We start from the raw sequence: 26,608 nt of genomic DNA on the forward strand, positions 1-26,608 counted from the left end.
TCTGTACTGTGAGTCAGCCAGCCTGCTGAGACTTACTATGGTGAAGGTCAGGGAAGGAGGTGCCATCCACCTTGCTGGGATAGGGTTCATAGCCTAGGTGAGGAGAAATAAGCATAAAGCAACTGGAGAGAAAAGTGAGGTGAATCATTAAACATGACACTGCAGCTCTGACTTTAAGTCCTATAGGAATTCTGATAAAATCAGTGTGGACTAGCACATGCAGTGAACTGCCGTGAGAAAAGCACACTCTGTAGACTTGCATGGGCCTTGGTTTAAACCATAGCTCTATCACTTACTAGCTGTGAGGCCTCAGGTAGGCATTAGATCTGAGCCTGCAGAATTCTCATCTGGAAAATGGGCACAACACAATCTGTTCTGCAGCAGTGAGGCAAGGAATAAAGATAATAATACATATGTAGTATCTAATATTCTGCCTGACATACAGTAGACTGTCAGTAAACAACAGCTGTTAGCCCAGTGCAGTGGCACGTGCCTGTAGTCAGCCCTGAGTACTTGAGAGACTAAAGCAGGAAGATCACTTGAGCCGGGAGTGCAAGGCTGCAGTGTGCTTTGATTAAGCTTGTGAATAACCACTGCACTCCAGCCTAGGAGATACAGCAAGACTCTCGCTATTTTTATTAGTCAGGATGATCTTTCTGAAAGAAGGGCTCAAATGGTTAAAGTAGCATGAACAGGATCTAGACATACAGCAGGACAGGAGTGGACTGGAAGCCCTGCCAAGGCTCACAGGTAAGAATGAGTAAAGTGTATGTTTGGGACAGTGAGAGGCCAACTCTAACCAGAATGGGGTGCTTTCTGGGAGAGAATGAAGGCCAGTCCTGGCTGGTGGGCGTGAGGTCGGGGGGATAATGGGTGATAAGTTTTTGAGAAGCAGAGTTGAGAGGAGGATAGACAAGGGGTCTGAATTTGACAATTATCTTTAGGAATCTTGTGTATTCCCACTAAGCCAGGCAGAAACAGTTTTCCCTTTAGTGAGAAAATGTCTAGGAAGAATACTAAGAAGAAACTGGGACCAGGGCAAGCCTCTCTTCTTTAGGCTTTATAGCCTCCTCATCTGTTTTTTATTTATTTATTTATTTTTATTTTTTGTAGAGACAGAGTCTCACTTTATCGCCCTTGGCAGAGTGCCGTGGCATCACACTGCTCACAGCAAACTCCAACTTCTGAGCTTAGGCGATTCTTTTGCCTCAGCCTCCTGAGTAGCTGAGACGACAGACATCCGCCACAATGCCCGGCTATTTTTTTGTTATAGTTTGGCTGGGGCCATATTTGAACCCACAACCCTCGGTATATGGGGCCGGTGCCCTACTCACTGAATCACAAGCGCCACCCCAGCCTCCTCATCTGTAAAATGAAGCAGTGGGCCACTTTCCAGGTAGGCAAGTTTGGGCCAATTACTTAAGCAACCTGAACTTCTGGTTTACCATCTGTGAAATGGGACTATATTATTTGCAGGGTTTTTTGTAATAATTTAGTGATTAAAGTACCATGTCATGCCAGACACAAAAAAAGGCACTCAATAAGCATCAGCTACTAAGGGTAATATTAACAACGTAATTACTGTTATTAAGGTACTATTTCATTAGTATTATAATGTTTTACATATATTACACAGTCATCACCACACAATGACATTTCAGTCAACAAAAGGCTAGATATATGATGTGGTCTCATAAGCTTACAATGGAGCTGCCCTAATAAAGGTATCCATTTTTTGTCTTTTTTTTTTTTTTGAGACAGTCTCACTACGTCGCCCTTGGTAGAGTGTTGTGGTGTCACAGCTCACAGCAACCTCCAACTCCTGGGCTTAAGCAATTCTCTTGCCTCAGCCTCCCAAGTAGCTGGGACCACAGGCACCTGCCATAACGCCCGGCCTTCTTTTGGTGTAGTTGTCATTGTTGTTTGGCAGGCCCAGGATGGATTCGAACCTGCCAGCTCCAGTGTATGTGGCTGGCGCCCCAGCCGCTTGAGTTATAGGTGCCGGGCCCATTTTTTATCTTTTATACCAAATTTTTACCATACCTTTTCTATGTTTAATTTAATTTAATTATTTATTTTGAGACAGAGCCTCAAGCTGTCACCCTGGGTAGAGTACGGTGGCATCACAGCTCACAGCAACCTCCAACTCCTGGGTTCAAGCGATTCTCGTGTGATTAACATCACTCAATAAAAATACCAACTATGTACTAAGTATTATGGCAAGCATAGTACCATGAGTGGTTTTACTTGCATTTTCTCATTTAATCCTCACAGTAATGGTGAGAGGTAGATCAATTATCACCTCCACTTTCCAGATAAAGATTCTGAGGTTTGACAAGTTAGGCAATTTTTCCAATACCATGGAGCTAACAAATGGCACAGCTGAGATTCAAGCCTTGTCAGACTCCAAAGTACCACTGATTCCTGCCAGTGACAGGAAATCCACTTGGATCTGGATCCACTGAAAGAATCACAAGGAAAGGACCATTTATTTCCTTACAAGGATCTTGGGGCCTAGGACCCCTGCTCAGAGGGAAGAGAGCGAAGGAGGCAGGCAGGACGTAGAAGGGCCTCAAAATTCAGAATTGAGATTGCCTGAGAAGGATTTTCAAATGCAACAAGGACAGAACAAGAACTTTGAGGCAAGAAGTATATGTGAATATTGTCAGCTTAGTAACTCTTTGACTTGATCGTTTTCAATTCTCTTGGATTTCTCTCTGTGCCTTAGTCTCCAGGAAAATTCCTTGGGAAAAATTCGATTGGTTCCAGCCATACCAACAGCATTTTGTATTTTGCCTGTGACTGAACTGAGACTTTAGAGGAGAAGCAGCACCTGGGCCAAAGAAATGGTAAGGAGAGAAAGCCTGATACCTGCCTGATCCCTGCTATTGCTGTTGAGTTCTGGGGGATTGCAGCTTTTTTTTTTTTTTTTTGTAGAGACAGAGTTTCACTTTATCGCCCTCAGTACAGTGCCGTGGCATCACACAGCTCACAGCAACCTCCAACTCCTGGGCCTAGGCGATTCTCCTGCCTCAGCCTCCCGAGTAGCTGGAACTACAGGCGCCTGCCACAACACCCGGCTATTTTTTTGTTGCAGTTTGGCCGGGGCAGGGTTTGAACCTGCCACCCTTGGTATATGGGGCTGGCGCCCTGCTCACTGAGCCACAGGCGCCACCCTGGGATTGCAGCTTTGTAGCCTACACTGCCTCAAGGGACAGAACCATGCCCAAGAAGTTGCCTGGCACAAACAAGTAGGTAAGCACTCAGATTAGTTCCTGATGGTCTTCAGCCAGAAAGGTTGCTAATCATACTGATCTCCTCCCAACCCCAGTTCAGCTAGCACTGCTGTTTGAATAAAGACAAAGCTCCTTCATATGGACTCTGATGTCCTGCAAGGTCTGCTATTCTAGGCTTCTGGTGCCTTCCTCCAGTTGCAGTCCTAATCACCTTTTTCAGTCCTTCACACTGGCCATGCTTCCTCCTCCCACAGGATTTTAGTAAATAAAAGTTCCTTCTGCCAAGAAAGCTCTTCCCCTTCCTCTTCACCTAGGTAACTCTTACTTATGCTTCACTTTGGAGCTCAAACTTCCTTTGGAGAGCTTTCTGTGATCAGGGGAAATCTCCTATTACAGGCTCTCATGATTCTATGTATTGCTCCTTTGCAGCATTTACTAACGGTTGTTTCACATTTGTAGGATTAAAGTCTGACTAGGCTTTAAGCTCCAAGAGTCAAGGCTCATATATATTTTTTGCTGACCAATGATTCATCTAGCACTGTGCCACACACAGCAGGTGCTATTTGCTGAATGAATAAATGATTGCACTATTTCATTTTTACTTCACTTTTAATTTTCCAAAGGTAAGTCAATCCTCTTTTTATAAGTTATTATGACTGTAATTACTATCAAAGTTTGTTCAACTCTACATCACTTACAAAATATTTTCAATAATATTCAATAAGTATTTGCTAACTATTTACATGCACAGTGATGAACAATACAGCAATGGTCTGCTTATCTTCCAAAACTCACAATATTGTGAAAGAGAAAGGAAATAGAAAACCCATATAGGGTGATAGGTGCCCTCACAGAGAAGGTACAGAGTACTATGGGAACCCACAGGTACTGGACAATCAGGAACGGCTTCCTGGAATATGTGACATTGATAACCCAAAGGATGAGTAATTTTCTAAACAACAAAGGTTCATCTGCTTGAAACTCTCACAAGATTCCGGAAGGGAGGTCAGACAAGAAAAGCCACTGAGGAAGAAGTCAAGAAACCAGCCGAAGGCCACACAGCCAACAGCAGAAGATCAGTCCCAGCATCCCCCCTACCTCCAAGCCCACTGCCCTGCCTATTCTTTGCCAATTATCTGACTCTGCTGGGCTTCAGCTGCTTTCACAATTCATCTACCCATGAAGTTCAAGAAAAAATCCTAATCCAATCTTCCCCAATTACCTTCCATCACCAGGGAGCAAGCAATCACAGCCCTGACAGGTCAGGTACCTCAGAAAAGAAGCCACAAACTAGGCCACTCTGGAGAACTGCTTGCTGGGTGAAGGTCTGTTGAGCAAGACTGGAGTTTCAGTGTGTGATCTGGTACCGTCCGGAAGAACTCAACATTCTCTGCCGAGCTTAATGCTGAGATTTACAAGTTCTCAATGGGAACTTCATTAACAAGATTAGAAACTAAGACTAAGAAAAGCAGGTTCCATGACTTATTAATGGTCACACAGCCAGTTAGTAATTATGTCAAAAGTGGAAACCAAGTCTTCTAATTCTAAAACTCTTTGCATTTTTTTCTATAACATTATGTTGCTTTCCAATATCCGAACATTCAAAAAATCTGTGTGGGTTACACTCTAGCATTCAAAAAACTGTGTGGTGATCTCAAGAAGCTCTCATTGTAAACTTCAAATTACAAGAGTGATGCCCTTGAGGCCCCGACCTTTGGGCTAGGATAAAGCTTTTGTTTCAATCTACTTACTGCAAGCCTCAAAGACATTTACATACTTACTGATTAAGAGACCTGGATGTTTTGGTTGCTCTGATGCCATCATTAATATCTTCCCATCCAGCCAAAATGATACGACAATCGATAAACAGACAGCTTCTCTGAGGCCCCGAGACAGCCAAATGTATTTACCAGCCAGGGTTTTTGTTAATTAGATAAAATCCCTGGATCAATGTGCAGAACATTTACCTGTGCTGTAGCTAAGCACATTCTGGACACCTCAATCCTGGCACACAGACAGCAAGTGCCTCAAGCCCCAAGCTGGGGCATCCAGGGACAAGAACCAAACCAAGCCATCAATGCAAAGCTAGAATGAATGTGTTTACCCCTCAAAAAAGCCCAACCCTTCTTCTTTCTTGAACTATAAACCAAATCAGAATTTTGTTCCAAAGCCATCTAGTAAATCCATTTTGGCTGATATGACATCCTTTATTTTCTAAAACCATCAAACCAGAAATCAAAACAGGACATGAAAACAATCTCCTAACAAATAGAGACATTCTGAGAGATAGCATGGTATGTGCATACAGTGGGGAGTCAGAGAGACCCATCTAAGCATTTACTTGAGTAACTATCTCACTGGCATGTTAAATTCAGCACATTTAAAACTGAATTCATAATCTTTTCCCCCTACCCAGTCTTCCTCTGGGTCCTCATCTCAGTAAATGGCAAGAGCAGCTACTTGGATGATCAAGTCAGAACACCAAAATTCATCAACATCTTCTTCTCTCTAATTAGCCATATCTAATTCTATTTATTTATCCAACATTCATTTATTGAGTACTTATGGTACAGCAGGCACTGTACCAGGCAATGATAATGTCCTGACTATCACCAAGTCCTAAACACCTTACTTCTTCCATCTCTACTACCAACATCTTAGTCCAGGTCACATCTCTCATCTGGATTAAGCCAGCTGTTTTTCTACTAGTCCTCCTGTATCTGTGGTAGCTCTCTACCAAGCAACCAGCATGGTTTTTAAAATTACATGATTTAGATCATGTAATGTCATGTCACTGTGTCTGTTAGTCTTTCCCTCTCTCACATACACATACTAGTTTAAAAGTCCTCAATGGCTGCCCACTCCTCTTAGGACTAAAATTAGAATTATTAATTTGGGCCTACAGACCCAGTGCAGCGTGGTCCTTGTTAACTCTCCAACTTCATTCCACACCACTTCCTGGTTCTCTAGGGTCCAGCTATACTGGCTTTCCCTCAACTCCTCTATTTCTCCACATCTTACTCAACTCGGGGCCTTCTACCTGCTGTTCCCTCTAACGCAGTGGTTCTCAACCTATGGGTTGTGACCCACAGGAACTGTATTAGAGGGCTGCGGCATTGGGAAGGTTGAGGACCACTGCTCTAACTGAACTTTCTTCTACTTTTCTCTTCCACTTTCAGAGTTCACTTCAATCTCACTTACCCAGACGATTTCCCTTACCAACACATACCCCCATCTCCCACCCTCTCACACTCAAGGGGAGATTCCCAAGTGTCTTGTACTTCGCTTTTTAAAAAAGTTTTATTGACTAACAGCTTATGTTACCTTTTTTTTTTTGTAGAGACAGAGTCTCAGTTTATCACCCTCGGTAGAGTGCCGTGGCGTCACACAGCTCACAGCAACCTCCAATTCCTGGGCTTTGGCAATTCTCTTGCCTCAGCCTCCTGAGTAGCTGGGACTACATGTGCCCGCCACAACACCCGGCTATTTTTTTGTTGCAGTTTGGCCAGGGCTGGGTTTGAACCCGCCACCCTCAGTATTTGGGGCCTGCGCCCTACCCACTGAGCCACAGGCACCGCCCAGCTTATGTTACTTTAATGTAAACTCTTAGTGAACAAGATAAAATTCATATACCATAAATTCCACCCATTTATAAGTGTGTAATTCAATTGTTTTTAGTGTATTCTGAATTATGCAACCATGACTACAATCTAATTCCAGAATATTTTCATCATCCAGAAAAGAAACCCTGGACCTATTTGCAATCTTCCCCATCCCCTTGTTCGCTCCTCCCACCTTGGCAATCACTAATCTATTTTCTGTTTCTATGGATTTGTGTATTCTGGACATTTCACATAAATGGAATCATATACTATATGGCTGCTACAGGTGGAATGTTTGAGACACAATTGCTAATGTGATGGGGTTGGGAGGCAGGGCCTTTGGGAAGTTATTGGGTCACAAGAGTGGAGAGCTTGCATGAATGGGACTAGTGCCCTTATAAAAAGAACCACAGAGAGCTCTCTCAGACCTTTCACCACATGAGGACATAGTGAGAAGATAGCCATCCCTGAATGAAGAAGTGCAACCTCAATAGAAACCAAATCTGCCAGAGCTTTGATCTAGGACTTCCTAGCCTCTGGGACAGGGAGAAATACATTTCTGTTGTTTACAAGCCACTCAATCTAGTGTCACAGCAGCCCAAAGGGACTAAGACAGTGACCTTTTGTGACTGGCTTTTTTAGCTTAGCATATTTGAGAGGTTGTATTGTATGTCAGTGCTTCCTTCCTTTGCATTGATGAATACCGTTCTGATGTTTGGTTATGTCATACTTTTTATTTATCCATTCATCAATTAATGTACTTTGAGGTGGTTTCTGAGAAAAGAAAAATCAAAGCAGTCTGAGTTATGTGAGATATGCAAAATTTATCAGGTCCAGAGAGAAGGGAGTATGGGACTCCAGTCACCCCCAAGTCGTGCCCTGGGGCAAATATTTAAAGGCATTTCCTTCTTTCTTTTCTTCCCTCTTGTTTCCTGACCAGCTGCCTCCCTCATTATCTTCATGCTCCTGGAATCTGTGATACAAAGAACAATGTACAGACAATCTACAGTTTCTGTTACTTTGGTGTAAACTCGTTGTTGTTGTTGCAGCTGTCATTATTGCTTTAACTGGTCTGGGGGGGTTTCAAATCTGCCAGCCTTGGTGTATGTGGCTGGCACCCTACCCACTGAGCTACAGGCGCTACCCTAGTGTGAACTCTTGAAGAACAAATTAGGAACTGCCTTCTTTTTTTTTCCTTTAAGAACCCCATGTGGGCAGCGCCTATGGCTCAGTGGGTAGGACACCAGCCCCATATACCGACAGTGGAGGGTTCAAACCCGGCCCCGGCTGAACTGCAACAAAAAAATAGCTGGGCGTTGTGGTGGGTGCCTGTGGTCCCAGCTACTCGGGAGGCTGAGGCACGAGAATCGCCTAAGCCCAGGAGTTGGAGGTTGCTGTGAGCAGTGTGATGCCACAGCACTCTACCAAGGGTGATAAAGTGAGACTCTGTCTTTACAAAAAAAAAAACAAAAACCCATGTAACTGCTAAATGGAGGATTAAGGGCAACTTAGATCTATGCTCCTGGATTGCAATCCTCACACGTGGCCCAAATAAACTCTCTACTTATATTAATTAATTAGCCTCAATTTCTTCCTTTGGGCTGACATTTCCACATTTCGGAAATAGTATGAATAATGCTGCTGTGAACACTCATGTACAACCACACTAATGTACATGTCTTCATTTCTCTCGGGTATATACCTAAAGTGGACTTGCTAAGTTGTAAGGTAACTATGCTTGAGAAACTACCAAACTGTTTTCCAAACCGGCTACACCATTTTACATCCCTACCAGCAACATATGAGGGTCCCAATTTCCCCACATCCTTGCCACATTTGCTCTTGTCAATCTCTTTTTTATTACAGACACACTAATGGGCGTGAAGTATTATCACATTGTGCTTTCAATGTGCAATCCAGACCACAGGCTGTTCCTAGCCTTGCTGCTACCATTCATGCTGTCCCTTTTGCCTAAAATGCCACCCCATTCTATTTGCTAAGTAATACTAAAATTTTAAGACCCTGATCAGGTGCCAGTTCCTGTAGGAGGCTTTCTCTGATCCCCAGGCTGGTTGGGGCATCTTGTATGCTCCTGCAGCCCCCAAACTCTCCTGTCTCACAGCATCGATCACACCATCTAAATCTAACTCTGCTATCAAGGGCAGAAATCATGCCTGGTCAGATGTCCCCTGTACCAAGGAGAAGACTCAGTATTCTGGCAGGTGCTCAGTAAATGTCTGCCAAATGAACAAGTGAATCTGGAGGAGAAAGGGGAGGCAGTCTGACGTTCAAGATTGATACTACCAGGCTTCCTTCATTGGAGACTGTATGGGCTGATGAACAACTGAGTTAAGTACTCAGCAGAGGCTCAGCTCTCTGCTGGGAGTAGGGAAATGGGTAAGGGTGTTGTCTTTCACTTAGTTTGTTCTGAAGGAAATATGATCTCCACTGGGAGAACAGGAGGCCTCACTTTCCTCAGTCCTGACAACTTCTCACATGTCTGAACCTTAGCCTGGACAGATGTGCCTTCAGTCTGCCTTGTGCCCTAAGTCTCGGATGAGCAGTTCCTGAGTCCAGACACGAGGTTCAGGTTTGGACTGAGCCCAGGAGTAGAGCCACCTGTACACACTGCTAACAGGTAGGATAGGGGCCAAGCTTCCACTCCCAAAAAGCCACAGCTAGATGAACTTACAAGGTAAGTGCCTTGGGGGAGAAAGGAGGAAATGGTTGTCACACAGGGAGGCGGAAAGGAGAGATAAAAGACATGGCCTCCATCTTATATAACCAAGGGGAGTACGGAAGAAAGACATTGGACTGCTCACTTCAGTTATACTGAGAAGTCAGTAAAGAGCAAAGAAAAAAAGTCTCTAAAAAGTTCCCACTGAGCTGGGAGACAAGGTCAGAGACAGTGGGGAACTGGATCTTGTCCCTGCCCTTGGGGAGGCACAGTCCAGTGGTGTAAGCTGAAGTCCAGCCCACAAATGTCTTAAAACAAAGAACAGAGTGTGGCAAGTGGCAGATCCTGCCCTGCATGTTTAGCCAGGCAGCTCACACCACACACAATGAGCCAGCTCCACATAACACAGGTCAACAGTGCTCATGTAGAAGGGCCACCAACCTGAGCTGTTGGCTTCATGGTCTAATACTCTGTGATGATCCCTATTCTGTTCCTAATTTGGTCAGCATGTGAATCTCACCGATTTTCCTGTTTGTGGAATGACTGCCTCCTCCAAGTCTTGACATTCAGCCTGCTTCTCCAACCTGACCTCCAACTTTTCCTCCACAAGAGGAGTCCCCTCTTGCTATACAGGCTGGCCCTTTCCAGATGACACTCATACCCTCCCAGACCACAGGGGAGGTATGCAGCAGAAGCAAGCATAGGGGACAAAGGAAGAGGAGGTCACACTGGGCTGGGAGGAACCAAGAAGGCTTCATAAGGGAGGCAGCACTTGAGTTGAGCCTTGAAGGCTGGTAGCATTTAAGCAGAGGGTGGAAGTAAGACTCTGCACTTCTCACTTCAGTTACACTGGTCTGTATGGAAGGCACGCTTCCAGGGCCCAGGGTCTGCAGACTCTATAGTGTCCTTAAAGAGTGGATGAAGCAACCCTGAGCTGGACAGCCTCAGGCTGCTGTCTCTCACCATCCAGAACTCTCTGGAGGCCACAGCTCTGCAGACAGAAGTTGGGAAGGATCAAGGAAGAGACATGCACAGCACAAAGCCCCAGAGAAGTCAAGGAGGACAGAAAGGCAGTAGACAACATTACTTAGCATGTCTGAGTTTTGTTCTAAAGACTGATATCATTGACCATACCAATCATAATACAGGGCATACACTAGTCATGCCCCACATAATGATGTTTCGGTCCATGACAGACTACATTGATGACAGTGGTCCTGTACAATTACAATGAAGCTGAAAAATTCCTTTCATCTAGGGATATCATAGCTATCTTAACATTACAGGGTAACATATTACCTTATTTATATTTATATATGATAGATACACAATTACCACTGTGTTACAAATGCCTATAGTATTCAATACAGTAACCTGCTGTACAGGTTTGTAGCCTAGGATCAATATGGTATACCATATACCCTAGTTGTGCAATATGCTATACCAGGTAGGTTTGTGTAAGTATACTCCAGTATTCACAAAATGACAAAATCATTTAATTATACATTTCTCAGAATAATTCTCTGTGATTTATTTATTTCACAGAGGAAGTAATGAAACAGCATGAAGCACGTGTGCAGAGTCTAGGGCACAGAAAGGCTGAGGAAGGACCTGCTATAGGAATTCAAGAAAGTTTCCTTTGAGCAAGGATGGTCAGGTTCTCCACAACCCCACCCTCCCACAAGACCTGGCTCTGTGACCAGGAAGAGCTATAGTTGGTGGGTTACATGCCTATTGCCTTGGGACCAGAGCCTGGGTCCCTCCCCACCCCCATGTGCAGTGCCCAGCAGAGGCCCACTCAATCTTTCATAAGCAAAAATTGCTCTGGGTGAAAGGAAGAAAAGGATGTCCTCATTCAGGCCCTCATCACTTTTAATCTACCTTACTGAAACAACCTCTTTTAACACGTCCGCCTTCAGCCTTTTCCCAATGCAATCCATTCTTCACCTCTCTGCAACACAGTGCTAACTAGCTAATTCACCTGCTCAAAAACCTCCCTCATCTTCCCACTATTTATAGGATGGATATGAGTTCGAAACTCCTCAACCTGGGCATGCCAGGCCTCATACATTCCAGCCTCTCTCAAATCACCTTCCCTCTTTCCCCACACCCTGCCCAAGTGCCACCTTGGCAGCAGCACCAACATGTTCTCCAGACACAGAGGCCAGCCAGCATCTGCCTCCTCCCTTCACTCACCTGGCTCCCTGGCTCTGCAGTTCAGCATGAGATTGCCACTGAAGCCACGGACTGAGCCTTCCTCACCTAATTCTGATGGAATCAGACTAAGGGAGGTGAGACAGGAGATGGCAGGGAAAAAGTAGGCTAGAACCTGGGGTATATAACAAGCCTCCATAGACACCATCTACACAGGCAATGAATGTTCAGAACAATTTCTAAATCACACATACACAAATTCAAACATCTTCTGTATTCTTTGGGTAAGTATTTAATTGCTCTTAGAAAAACATGTATTTGAAAGAGCTAAAATATCAACACTGGAGGCTCCAGGCATAGGGTAAAGTCAGCCTTCCTTGGAGGATGGATAGGTGATTTGCACCACTGCTGCTCTGCAAATGCTCTACCAACACTGGGTTAGTCTGGCAGTCCTTGGCAATAACCAACAGGTGACTCCAGAGTCAGCAAGGGCCGGTTTCCACCCCCTTACTCCCTTTTACTGCAGCAGAATGAAGCAGGGGGGCTCATATATTTCTGGGGGAATGAAGATGCCACACACAGCCTGTAGTTATGAATGGCTCTTATAACAATGAGATGACATCTGTGCTTGGTTTTTAAGATGCATCATTGCATGTTTATTAAACTATTGCTCCATCATATTTATTTGGCTACAAAACAACTCCCAGCCCATACTTCCAAAAGTGGTTTATTAAAAACTAAGCCTTGAACATTAATACTCAAGAGCACCCCTGAGAATCAATAATAATGCTGCAGATAAAATGAAAAGGAATCAAAGCAGTAAGTCTTGATTGGGGCTGTGGCTGCCTTTCAACACTTCCCTGTATGTTCAGACAGCTAGAGTGGGGAAGTCACCAAGGATCTGTGGCACTGGGTACAGGCACAGTCACCCCAACACTTTCTGTCTAAATGCAGACATGATGGCAGAGAAGAGGGGGTGTCCTCTGGCCACCTACCTCTAAACAAAGGGCTAAAAGAGGTCTAGGTTAGGTCTATTGGGGCCTAGTAGTTTCACCAAGAATAAAACCTCTGCCCCTAACCAATAATCCCATAACTAATGCCCTGTGTTACCCCAATCTGAACACCCATCCTGGACAGACCCTACCCTGACCTGAGCCCTGAGTTGAGTCCTGTCCCTGCTTCAAAACACACTTGAAATCTAACCTGCCAGGAGTCACAAGGGACTAGCTGAGCCTGTGAGGCTAAAGAAATCCATCCTGTCCCTATGCAGGAGCCGATGATGGGCACCCTAGTCCTATAAGCAGGGCTTTCTAGCCCCAGAAGACCTTCTGGCAGAATGTCTATGTCAGCTCCCTCTCAAGTCTCCAAGCTCCTCCACGGATGCCCACCTACAAACGTCCAGGCAGCAAGTCATAACGTGATCACATTCACAGAGAAATGAGAATGAATTGAAAGATTCAGAGAAGAACTTGCAGGATACAGAGGGGCCTCCAAACCATTTTCATGAAGAACAAAACAGCTGAAGGATCCAGGGATATTTTGAGGGCTGACTCCCTACCTTAAATATCTGAAGGTTGATGTGGACCAAGGGAGCCAGGTGAATCTGTGACTACAGGGAAGTCACAAGGGACAGTTCCCAGCTTAGGATGAGAATTTCTTCCAAGGCTGTGTCATCACATGAGGAAGGGCTCACCTTGCTTGGCCCCTCCTATGGAGGACAGCAAGGCCTGGGGTTCAACACTCACCTGCGGACTTCTTGCACATTGTTGGCACGAGTGGCTTCCAACAAGGCTGCATCTGGAGAGAAAGGGGGCGCTGATCAGATCCTTGCTAAAACCCACCCATCAGGGGTGCCTAAAGAGACCAGTTAGTGGAAGAGGAAGCACTTCCCAAACACTCGCATGTCACGACTGAAAGCCTTTCTATTACAGAGACCAAACTCTTAGCTCCTCTCATCATACAGGGGATGCAAGTAATGTACCAGCACTGTGTCTTGCCATGGCAAGCACTCACTGTGCTCTTCTTAAGCTAAAAGGCGCTGTGTAATACAGTATATTTTATGTGACTATCACTGTTGTTATTAACTGCTCCCTGACCTTGTCCACTTTCTCCCCCATCTCCAATTCTTCAGCCCAGGTCTGAGATAGGAAGGGGAGGAGCAGGCAGAGGTGTAAGCACCTCTGACGATGGAGAGTTGAGACCTGCATTCAACCCATTCTGCCATCTGTTTACCATGTAACTGTGACAGCCAGTTCCCTCTCAACCATAGCCTCCAGATTATAAAGCAAAGACAATAATCTTTGCCTGCCAGCCTCACAAGGATGCTGAAAAGATGAAATGATGGTTGAAAAATCTGCAAACTCCCCATCGCCAAGCCCAGCAAAGGGAGACCCAAAACAAAGGTTCAGATCCCTTAGGAATCACCAGGCCTAGCAGAAAAGCAATGCTGACCCTGGTTTGGACTAGGCAGTCTGCAGGCTGTTGGCACCACCTTGTGGCCAGAGAGAGATACTGGCTGACTTGGAAAACTCAAAAGTTGAAGAGGAGAGGGGAGGGATGGGGGGGATATGGGAAGAGGGAGGGTATTGGGGGAACCTCACCTAATGTGCACGATGCAATGGTATATTACAAAAACTATTAAGAAATGAAAAAAAAAACCTCAAAAGTCAACAGAGGCACAATTTTTTCAAATAATCCAATATCAAGTGCCAGAATTCTCTGTGCCCAGCTTAGTTCTGAGCTACACCATTGGGCACAGGACAGTCTCAAACCCATCCCTGCCTCAGGAAGCTCTCAGTCCAGGCAAGAGACTCATCCATGAGAGAATGTACTAGAGTAGGGCAGAAAGACCAGGATAGAGGCAGGCAGTCCTGGGCTTAGTCTCAACTCTGCCACCTACTACTGGTTGTATGACCTAGCCAGCTCAACTAATCTCCTAAGCTTCAGTTTCCTTACCTGAACAAAAGAGATAAGAGACCCATATTACATGCATATGAAAACCAATTCTGTGGTTCAAACACTGGTGACTCTGCTCCACCTCCTGGCCTATAATCCAGGGCCAGGTCTTTCCTGCTTACCTTGCCCAAGCACACACCCAAGCATGCTCAGCCAGCCACCAGCTGGAAGGGGATCAAACCTTCCTCAGATACGGCTGAATCCACTCACCCCTCACAGGAAAAAAGTGGCTTCTGCAAGGCACAGAGTGAGGGATGAACAGAGATTAGAACCAGGGCCTCCTGGCTCCCAAAGGGTTCAGCTGCATAAGGGTCTTGACTCAAAACTTAGGGAACAGGGTAGCTGACAAGTCAGAAGAGTTGGAACTGGTCATGGTTTTGATCATTACTTTAGTAAACAAACCTTGGTTTCCTCACTAGAATTCACATACTATAAAGTTCAGTCTGCAGCTGCCCAGAGACATCTTAAGCACGACCTTAGACACTTCTCCCCCATCCTTCCATGGCTTTCCATTGCCTGCAGAAAAAATTCCAATCCCCTGTCTAGCATCCAGGCCCCATTCCAACTGCTCTCAACTTGTTCCAAAGATCCCATCTTCCAACCAAGCTGGTCACTCTGCTAGCCCTTGCACACAACATGGTGACCTACAACTCTGTTATCTTAGTTCTCCGAAGTCTTTGAATGAAATACAATCCAATTTAAGACATATTTATTGAGTATCTACTACATTCCAGACACTGGTGGACAAATGATGTGTAAGTATTAGGAATAGTTGCTGGTATCAACCTGAAGAAAAAGTTAAGATGCAATCCTTGTTCTTATGGGGCTCACAATGTCATTTTCCTTTTCATCTCCTGTCTCATCCTTCAAAACTCAAGTTTGAATTCCACATCCTCCAGGGGCCTCCATCCTCCAAGGACTTCCTGATCCTATTGGCTATCTGACTCTCCCCAAGAACACAAGTCAGCACCACTCATCAGCCCTGCATGCCAATCGCCTGCACTATTCCCTTGAATGATTATGTGTTAAATTAGGAATCCTCACTTATCTACCCCAAAATTAGACACACAGAGGGTATCAAAAAAAAAAAAATGCTGAAAGTTATAGAATCATGGCACACTTAAAAGTGGAAGAGCCCTGACAGTCTACTTCAACACCCTCATTTTATAGATGAGGAAACTGAAGGAGCAAGACTCCAAACTCACAATGGGAGATAGACACAGACCCAAAACAAAACCCCCAGTGTTATCACCCCCACTGTTATCACTCCTAGTCCAAAGCTTTCCTTTATAGCTGAGCACGTCCTGATGAATAAAAACATAAAAATCAAGACAATCCCCACTATCTCTTCAAAGTTGGAGCTTGAGAGTCATAAAATCTATGGACGAGGGTGGCGTCTGTGGCTCAGTGAGTAGGGCTCCGGCCCCATATACCGAGGTGGCGGGTTCAAACCCAGCCCCGGCCAAACTGCAACAAAAAAATAGCCAGGCGTTGTGGCGGGCGCCTGTAGTTTCAGCTACTCGGGAGGCTGAAGCAAGAGAATCGCCTAAGCCCAAGAGCTGGAGGTTGCTGTGAGCTGTGATGCTATAGCACTCTGCTGAGGGCAACAAAATGAGACTCTGTCTCTAAAAAAAAAAAAAAAATCTATGGACGATGTGCCTCAGTCTTCCCCTCTGAGGAATAACTAAGTACCTGAGTGGCTGGGCTCACACAGGTCATATGTCTGGCTGGTACTCTGCCCACTCTCCTAACCCCTCCCCAGCTCCATGCACTCAGGTGAAATGCCAATCTGGATCAGCCACCCCCTCAGTTGGACCTCCAGGGATCCAACTTCCTTCTCCCGCCAATTACCCCAAATGGTAAGATCACCTCACAGCAGGTGAAACCAGGCAGAGACTGATGGGCAGACCCATGCCACTGCACTACAAGACAGATCAAATTAACAGTACTATAAAAAGACTGAGAAATCATCAAGAAAACTTGAGGCCAGAAAGGAGCCTCTCTGAGTCAAGCTGGCACCGGAACCAAGTCTTTTCCTTTCTCAAGCCACTTTAGGGGAGCAACTTCTCTAAACCATCTAGCGGGTGCTCTTAAAACACCCATGGTTTCCGGGAGACCTCTCGACAAAGGGATTAGACAAGGAAAAATATTAGACCATAAAAGGATCATGCTATTAAATATTAGCTGTTTAGTCCACTGTACAAAGTGATGCCCTAAGAGAGGAGGCTGACCTATGACAAGAGATAATACAATTCCATGGCCTCCAGTGTACCCTACCCCTGGAACCAGATGTGTGAGTGACTCTAAGAGTCTAAAACTATAAGTACTTCCCACCCTCTGAAGATGCTAAGTCGGGGCACTCATCCCGCCTCTCCCTTCCTCGAACCCAGACTGTCTCAATAATCACCCTTGTTGGATGGATTCTTGCTGTAGCAGTGAACCACCAGCGCTGTGGCCAGGGCCCACATGCCCAGTCCGCCCTTGTTGGGGACTCCATTCCAGCTCTCCTGTCCGGGCAGTGTTTCTTCAAGACTAGGCAGGCGTTCCCACGTGGCAGCTGAGAGGAACTGGGTTTCGGCTTGTCCTCCCTCGTGCCCGCCGGTGGCTGCCCCTTGTGCGGGGAGCAAGGCTAGCGATGTTCCAGGGCGCCCCCCGGCGGCTGCCCTCAGCCACTGCGGCTCTCCGCGACCCCCGGCGATCACACTCTGGCCAGAAGCACCTCCATGGCTCCGGAGCGATGGGGACCTGAGCAACCGGAGGAGGAGCCGTGGTGCCGGCACTCTTCTTCTCAACACCAGGGACCCCAGCATCGTGACAGCTGCTTCAATAACCCCCTGGTGCCGGCCCCTGTGCTGGCCACGTCCAACATGGCTGCCGCGGCGCGTTCGAAGACGCCGCGAACGCAGTAGAATCGATCACTACCTCACGGGAGTGGTAGTCCACAGCCCTAGATCTTTCTGAGGCTGAGGAGCAAATAAACTACAATTCCCAGAAGGCTGTGGGATTTCGTCACAATGTCGGCCAACTAATAGAAGCCCGCGGCATTTTGGGAAATGGAGTTCGGGTGGAGGGGCGTGGCAAGAAGGAAAATACCAAGGTGGGGCGTGGCGATTAGAGTTGAAGATTCGAAACCCGGGGGCTCTTTCCTATTTTCGTTGAAACACATGATGCGGTTTCTGACCGCCATAAATTAAACATAGACCTTCAGCAGAAATGTATGCTTATTTATTTTAGTTTATTTTTCTTTTCAGCCCGACGTGGCTTTTCAAGATGTCTAGGGTAAACAGTGCAGAACGTAAGGGACCATGCTGAATTAGATATTTAATCCTATCTTCCCGTGGTACATATAGGAATACCTTTTATTTTCCTAGACAGGCTTCGTTTCGATTTTAGAGTTGACTCCCGGACTTGCTTTAAATTTTGAGAGGACTTTCACGTGAGCTATCTCATTTGATCCTCTGGCGGCTGCGTGAAGCTGAACAAAAACTATTATTCTAGTCTACCCAGAGGAGAACTAAGGCTCAAGGGTGAAATGATTTGCCAACAAGCCAGCTGGACTAAGGCTTAGGTCTTTATGCTTTCCATTAACACCCGCACCCCCATCCTGGCCCCTGTTTTCCAAACTGAACCCACAAGTAAGCAAAGAGGGAAAAAGCTTTTTCTTGCGCCAGTTCTGTTTCTTCCAAGTCCTTTGGATCTGCCCAGAGTTCACATTATCTCTGACCGTTCTAATTAATACAGCACTCCAACTCGCTCCCATCATTCTTACCCTGCCTACTTTTTCTTCAAAGCATTTACTACCACCTTGACATACTAAATATTTGTTGCTTGTGTTTCTCCAGTAGAGCATGAGCTCCATGAGGCAGGGACTTTGTTTTCTCACTTTTATATCACTAGCACCCAGAACAATGCCTGGAATAGAACCTCTGTGGTTGATCACCTTCCTACATTGACCACCTTCTTAAGTTGACCTAATTTTCATAGACCAGACATGCACCACATGTACTATCAGTACAGTAGGCCTGGTTTTCTCCTTGGGAGGTCAACAGAGGTTCTACAGTATTTGGTCAGTGAATGGATTACGTTCACCCTTATTACTATGGGAGAATGAATATGAACTTTGGCATTCGGGCAAACCCGGATTTCAACTTTGACTCTTGCATTTACTACATATATGACTTTGAACAAGTTCCTTTGCCTCTCGGATAGTTAATTTCCTCATTATTATTGAAGATAATTCCTACTTCTTAAAAAAAGAAAAAAACTCCATGAGGATACATAAAAGAAAAAAAGGAAAAAAGAAGAAAAAAAATAATTCCTACTTCAAGATGATTGCTTATACTAAATGAGATCCTAAGTAAAAAACCCCTAACACTATCCCTGGCTTACAGTAGGTTTTCAAAAATGGCAGCTATGGGGTGGCGCCTGTGGCTAAGTGAGTAGGCCTCCATCCATGGATGGATATTTTAAAGTACTCAATAGCCGTAGCATTTAGCCTTCCTTTTTTTTTTTTTTTTTTTTTTTTTTTTGTAGAGACAGAGTCACACTGTACCGCCCTCGGGTAGAGTGCCGTGGCGTCACACGGCTCACAGCAACCTCTAACTCCTGGGCTTCCGCGATTCTCTTGCCTCAGCCTCCCTAGTAGCTGGGACTACAGGCGCCCGCCACAACGCCCGGCTATTTTTTTGTTGTTGTTGCAGTTTGACCGGGGCTGGGTTTGAACCCGCCACCCTCGGCATGTGGGGCCGGCGCCCTACTCGCTGAGCCACAGGCGCCGCCCTAGCCTTCCTTTTTTAAGAGATTCCTAGGTCATCCTGTCTTGTTAACCACCATTCACCACTGCAGTTTCACCCTCCCTGTATTTTTAGAATATTTCTGCCTCCCAACATAGGGTGGTCACAGAAGGAAGAGCACTCTTTGTGCACGTATTACCAGTGGGTGACAAGACAGAGTCCATTTCAGAGTGTGCAGAGTTCGAACCCTCTCTCTGAAGACACATTCAAGGGCCCCTTGATTTACTTAGCACTGCATGATTTTCAAAACACTTATCTTCACAGATATCATTGATAAGGGGTTTAATTACTGTTGGTATTTGGTAGGGATACTGAAAAGTTTAAATGATTAGTGTCTGAGCAGGACATAGTGAGGGAGTGTGGAAACACCATTATAATCAGCTGTGACTCAGAATAGATTTGAGATGGTCAGTAAACAATTCAAAAACCCTTAAGTCACAGTACTAGTGTTTTAAAAGATCTTCAACCCAGGGTGGCACCTGTGGCTCAAAGGGGTGGGGTGCTGGCCCCATATGCCGGAGGTGGTGGGTTCATAACCCAGCCAAACTGCAAAAAAAAAAAAGATCTTCAACCAAAATGGCTTCCTTTTGGTCTGCTCAGAAAACAGGAATTTATATTAGATTCCAGCTACCCTGCCTTGGCCCTGAGCTTCTAGCTCTTGGGTTGGGAGACAGAGAACTCCAGCTTCATTTGGTCTGTAATGAGGGGACTGGGGCATATTAGTATAGGGTTTACAAGGAGGCAGAAAGTGAAGAATCAATGCAGTGGCTATGGTTACCTACCCCAGGAATGGAGTTGGAGGCCACCTTGTGCCACCTGTTCTATGGGCTTTTGAGGAAAAACTTTTTCTGAAAAACAAAACTCACACGTCCCCACATACACACTTTATGGTAAAATAAATATGTTAACAGACAGTAGCTGGGTTTTTCACTATTGAAGAAAGAAGTTGTAAATAAGGAAAGAAAGCTAAAATGGACCTTGTGGTATTGAACTGAAATCAGAAGTATCAGTATAAACTCATGGTTTTTAAATATAAACACAGAGATAAATACAGAAATATAGATATGTAAGTATGTATGGGTTAGTATATTCAATGTATTACCTAGGTCCATCCTCTGGGAGGCACTCTATAATTGAACATACCTAAAATCCACCTCTAAACGTCATCCTCCAAAACACCAGGAACCAGTTACCCTTGAAGAAATCGTTGTTTTTAGAACTGGAACAAGGAATATACAAAATGAGCCAAGGACATACTATGTGCCAGAAAGAAAGGAAAGGCTCAAAATCAGATGCAGGTTTGTGAAAAGAACACACGGACCAATGTGAAGGAGTTCCTGTTGATCTAAGCTGAAACAATTTGTTTTTTTTACCCACAGAGTAAAACAAATATCCATGGGGTCATACTGATATACATAATCAAATGCATAGATTGCCACTATTATCCCAGCTGCTTGGGAGGCTAAAGCAGGAGCGTCTCTTGAGCCTAGGAGTTTGAGACCAGGTCAATATAGTGAGAACCCTGCCTCAAGTAAATAAATAAATAAATAAATAGAATAAATGGGGAAGAGGGAGGAGGGAAGGGATAGCTCTTTCTTACAGTAGAAGCTCAATCAATAAATGTAGAAGGAAGAGGGAAATAGAGAAGTGCCATTAGGTAAATACCACAGTAATAAACATTTATTTATTTATTTATTTATTTATTTTGAGACAGAATCTCTCTTTGTCGCCTTTGGTAGAATGCCATGGCGTCATAGCTCATAGCAACCTCAAACTCTTGGCCTTAAGCGATCCTCTTGCCTCAGCATCCTGAGTACCTGAGACTACAGGTGCCTACCACAACACCCAGCTATTTTTTTAGAGACGGGGTCTCACTCCCACTCAGGCTATCTTGAATTCCTGAGCTCAAGCAATCCACCCACTTCAGCCTCCCAAAGTGCTAGGATTATAGGCATGAACCACCACACCAGGCTGGTAATAAACATTTAGATAATGCTAAAATTAATGGATGATGATGAAGAGAAATAGAATTTGTATAGTCTCAAAGTATCTCCTAAAATATACTTATCAACTATCAAAACTTTACAGTGATGAAATTTGGCAGACACCAACTTAACTATGTGATCAAGGTAAACATTACTGGTAATAAGATGCAACCATAATGATTCCTTTGATAAGATGCACCAAGGACACATTGTTCTAATGTGTTCTTGCCAAGCATACATAACCCCACTCCAATCATGAGAAACCACATATTGAAGGACATTCTAAGAATAAGTAATTTAGTATTTTTTTATTAGTTTTCTAGTGTTGCATAACAAATCACCATTAATTTACCAGCTTACAACAACAACCATTTAATATCCTATAGTTTCTATGTGTCTCAAGTCTAGCACATTTTAACTGGGTTCACTGCTTAGGGTCTCATGAAGCTGAAATCAAGGGTGTTGACCAGCTGTATTCACATTTGGAAGCTCAACTAAAGAAAGATGCGTTTTTCCCAATGATTTATTAATGTACACAGCTATGATTTAATTAAAAAAAAAGAAAGAAAGAAAGATGTTTTTTCAACCTCCCTTAGTTGATAGAAACCATTTCCTAGCAGCTATAGGACTGAAGTTCCCATTGTGTTGCTACTTGTCAGTAGCTGAGGAGCTCTGTCAGCTCCTAGAAGGTACTTTCATGTCTTTGCCATGTCACCACCTCCTTAGACGCTCATACACATCCATACAAGCAAGCTCTCTGGCTTCAGGAAGGACCCAATCATTTTTAAAGGCTAATCTGATTAGATCAGACCCACCCAGATGCTCTCCCTTTTGATGAGTCAATGTTAATCAATAAATAATGCAGTCACAGGAGTAGTATCCCATCATAGTCACAAGTTCTGCCTACACTCAAAGTACACAAAGTGTGTACACTGTTAGGTGAAAATCTTAGAAGTCATCATAGAGTTCTGCCTCCCTCGGCACTCTTCAAAAGTGTCAAGGTCATGAAGATAAGGAAAGACTGAGGGGATATAACAGACTGGGGATTAGGAGGAATAAAACTAAATGCATTGTGTGATCATGGATAGGACCAGGAAACAGGAAAAGGACATTAAAGGAAAAATTAGTGAATTTCAAATAAGTTCTATCTATAGTTTAGTTAATAATATTGTACAAATGTTAATTTCCTGTTCTTGATCACTGTATTATAGTTATATAAGATGTTAACACTGCAGAAGCAGGGTAGGTGATACAAGGGAACTTTGTACTATTGTAATCCTGATTCAAAATTTAAAAAGAAAATGCAGGCCAGGGTGGTGGTTCACGCTCATAATCCTAGCATTCTGGGAGGCAAGTGGATTGCCCTGAGCCCAGAGGTTCAAGACCAGCCTGAGCCAGAGTGAGACCTCGTCTCTACACAAAAGGCCAGGTGTTGTGGTGGGCGCCTATAGTCCCAGCTACTTGGGAGGATGAGGCAAGAGAAGCTTAAGCCCAAGTGTTGGCGATTGCTGTGAGCTATGATGCCAGGGCACTCTACTGAGGGCCACAAAGTGAGACTTGTCTCAATAAAAATAAATAAATAAATAAATATTTTTAAAAAGAAAATTAAAGAAAAATACTTCAAACTAAGACACTTGCAAGTCAACTGAGAGCAAAAAAAAATTTTGGCTTGGCACCTGTAGCACAGTGGTTATGGGTGCCAGGCACATGCACAGAGACTGGTAAGTTTGAGCCCAGCCTGGGCCTGCTAAACAACAGTAACAACTGCTAGGGCAACACCTGTGGCTCAGTGGGTAGGGCACCAGCCCCATATACTGCGGGTGGCTGGTTTAAACCCGGCCCCGGTCAAACTGCAACAAAAAATAGGTGGGCGTTGTGGCAGGAGCCTGTAGTCCCAGCTACTTGGGAGGCTGAGGCAAGAGAATCATTTAAGCCCAAGGGTTTGAGGTTGCTATGAGCTGTGACGCAACAGCACTCTACCCAGGGCGACATAGTGAGACTCTGAAAAAAAAAAAGGAAAGAAAGAAAGAGAGAGAGAAAGAGATAGAAAGAAAGAAAGAAAGAAAATGCAAAGTCTAACAATTAAGTTCACAAACCTATCCTAGAAAAAGTGCTACATACTTCATTGCTGAATAGTACTATAGTCACCTTCGAATTACTCCCCTTGAGAAGCTATGCACCAATGCCAACACCTACTCCACCCTTCAAAGCAATTTCAGAACTCTCTTTTTGTTTGTTTGTTTGTTTGAGACAGAGTCTCACTATGGGGGGCAGTGCCTGTGGCTTAAGGAGTAGAGTAGCAGCTGCATATGCTGGAGGTGGAGGGTTCAAACCCAGCCCCAGCCACAAAACTGCAAAAAAAAAAAAAGAATCTCACTCTGTTGCCCAGGCTAGAGTGCCATGGCATCAGCTGAGCACACAGCAACCTCAAACTCTTGCTTCCTGCCTCAGCTTCCCAAATAGCTGGGACTACAGGCACCCACCACATGCCTGGCTAATTTTTCTATTTTTAGTAGAGACAGGGTCTCACTCTTACATAGGCTGATCTCCAACTCCTGAGTTTAAGTGTGGAGAGCTGGCTGCTAGGCGGCAGGGCCCCACAGCCTGGGGAACATTCAGGGAATGTTGGCTCTTTGCCACAGCCTCCGAAATAGCTGGGACTACAGGTGCCTGCCACAACACCCGGCTATTTTTTGTTGTTGTTGCAGTTGTTAAGCTGGTCTAGGTCGGGTTCGAACCTCCTACCCTTGGTGTATGTGGCTGGCACCATAAACCATGTGCTATGGGTGCCAAGCCCCCTGCATAGTTCTTAAAAATTAACTAGACTGGCTCAGCACCTGTAGCTCAGTCGGCTAAGGCACCTGTAGCTCAATTGGCTAAGGCGACAGCCACATGCACCAGAGGTGGTAGGTTCGAATCCAGCCTGGGCCAGCCAAACGACACTGACAACTACAACCAAACAATAGCTAGGCATTGTGGTGGGTGCCTATGGTCCTAGCTACTTGGGAGGCTGAGGCAAGAGAATCACTTAAGCCCAGGAGTTGGAGGTTGCTGTGAGCTGTGACACCACAGCACTCTCCCGAGGGTGACAGATTGAGGCTCTGTCTCAAAAAAAAAAAAAAAAATTAACTAGACAAAGAAAGAGCTACATGACTTCTATTAGGAGAGCATGAAGAAAGGAATATGGTTGTTTTGGGAAGGAAGGAGAAGCAGTTGGGGACCTTTTTAAAGGCTAATCTGATTAGATCAGACCCACCCAGATGCTCTCCCTGTTTTTTATGCTCTCCTCTTTCTCAAACAAACAAACAAACAAACAAAAAACTATGCAGAGATTCTTATGATCTTTCCCTTTCACTTCTGAACTTTTTTGTTTTTGTTTGTTTTTTTGAGACAGAGTCTCAAGCTGTCGCCCTGGGTAGAGTGCTGCGGCGTCACAGCTCACAGCAACCTCCAACTCTTGGGCTTAAGCAATTCTCTTGCCTCAGCCTCCCAAGTAGCTAGGACTATAGGTGCCTGCGACAATGCCCGGCTATTTTCTGGTTGTACTTGTCATTGTTGTTTGGCAGGCCTGGGCTGGATTCGAACCCCCAGCTCTTGTGTATATGGCTGTCGCCATAGCTGCTTGAGCTACAGGCGCCAAGCCTCCCTTTTCATTTATCATATGTTAACAAAGTTGAGTAGAAACCATTAACAGGATGATTTGTCTTTATTAAAGTCATTTACACTTTCCAATCATATTGTAAGACCCCAGATATGTCTTTTGTCTGTGCTACTTCCCCATATTGTCTATGCTACTTCCCTGTAGATACTATAAAATAAAGCTGATTTTGTGCTTTAGTGCTGGCTGCAGCCATCAGATCAGTCAGACCTGCCAATCCCATCTTTTGTTTCTGTGTCTTCTCTTGTGCTATATTTTCCTCAATCCCTGCCACTTCCATTCTGGTTCATTCCCCTTCCCCACACTGGTTCTCGAAATTTAAGCAATCCACCTGCTTCGCCCTCCCAGAGTGCTAGGATTACAGGCGTGAGCCACTGTGCCTGGCCTGGGCATGTGTTTCCACATGCTCTCTCTGTTGCAGGAAGATGAGGTCCAATGTAGAGAAAATGTACCCAAATATTATGTTTATAAGGGGAAGAGCTTTGGCTCATCACCTGTAGCTCAAGCGGCTAAGGCACCAACCACATACACCAGAGCTGGCGGGTTCGAATCCAGTATGGGCCTGCCAAACAACAATGACAACTACACCCAAAAAACAGCCAGGTGTTGTGGCGGGCACTTGTAGTCCCAGCTACTTGGGAGGCTGAGGCAAGAGAATCACTTAAGTCCAAAAGTTTGAGGTTGCTGTGAGCTGTGATGCTACGGCACTCTACCCAGGGCAGCAGTTTGAGGCTCTGTTTCAAAAAAAGAGGAAGGGCTTTATTCACCAGCCGGGAGCTTACGGCATAGAAGAATTCCAAATGGCCATCTCTTTGACTGATTTTGTCTTTCCCTTTTAATCTCCAGTCAAAAAGTTTCAACCCATAGGTACCTTTCTCATTGGTCAGTTTGAATCAAGCAGGAGATGCTATTCCAGCCCCCACAGAACTACAGGATTTCATAGAAGTGGAAATTTCCAAGTTCTAGAAAGTTAAGTTTACAAATTCCCAAGAGCTGAGTCGCCATGGAAAGGACCCTGCAGGTGTAGCCTTGTGGTCTCCTTGAGAAGACCTGTTCTCCTAGACCTCACTTTCTGGAGTATCCTCCCTCATCTCTAGTCAATGAAAGCACAACACTTCAGTAATAGCATGTAAACCACATCTAAGAACTCTTGGAGAAATGTTTCTAAGCATTTTATACAAATAGAAAAAGTTAATGGCTACTGAATATTCAGTGATTATTCTGTGTCAGGCCTTGTGCTAATAAGCACTTTATATGAATAAACTTGCTTGATCCCTATTTAACTCTATGAATTAGATGCTATTAGTATCACAGTTTTTTGTGACTCAGAGCCCAAAGTCAGACACAATTTGCCTTCCTGAGGAGGAAAATGTGTGTGTGTGAAAAACCTCCTGCATTATTTTTTCTCAAAAATATGCTACACACTTTTCTTGTAAAAAGGAGAATTTAGTCAATATACTGTTTTCCTGATGATCCAGGTTTTTGTCATCCCACTAACTGTTGCTTCCCAACAATATACTTTATATTATGTTGTAGATAGAGAAATCT

The 26,608-nt window shown here is 44.7% G+C and overlaps 1 protein-coding gene across 6 annotated transcripts in view; it reads right to left on the minus strand.

The window, feature by feature from the left end:
* Positions 1–17,607, minus strand: part of CLPB (ClpB family mitochondrial disaggregase) — a 180,899-nt gene extending 163,292 nt beyond the window's left edge. For 5 of the 6 annotated variants that reach the window (XM_053562992.1, XM_053562990.1, XM_053562988.1 and 2 more), the window contains exons 1-2: positions 17,032–17,601; positions 13,415–13,466 (exon numbers count right to left, since the gene is read on the minus strand). In XM_053562992.1, coding sequence (XP_053418967.1) covers positions 13,415–13,466; positions 17,032–17,434 — 455 coding nt within the window. In that variant the 5' untranslated portion in view covers positions 17,435–17,601. Of the gene's footprint in view, positions 1–13,414; positions 13,467–17,031 lie in introns of all 6 variants that reach the window. The other variant, XM_053562987.1, reaches the window with a different exon arrangement.
* Positions 17,608–26,608: the final 9,001 nt, after the last annotated feature.

This window comes from Nycticebus coucang, chromosome 14, assembly GCF_027406575.1.
Source record: "Nycticebus coucang isolate mNycCou1 chromosome 14, mNycCou1.pri, whole genome shotgun sequence".
NCBI lineage: Eukaryota > Metazoa > Chordata > Mammalia > Primates > Lorisidae > Nycticebus > Nycticebus coucang.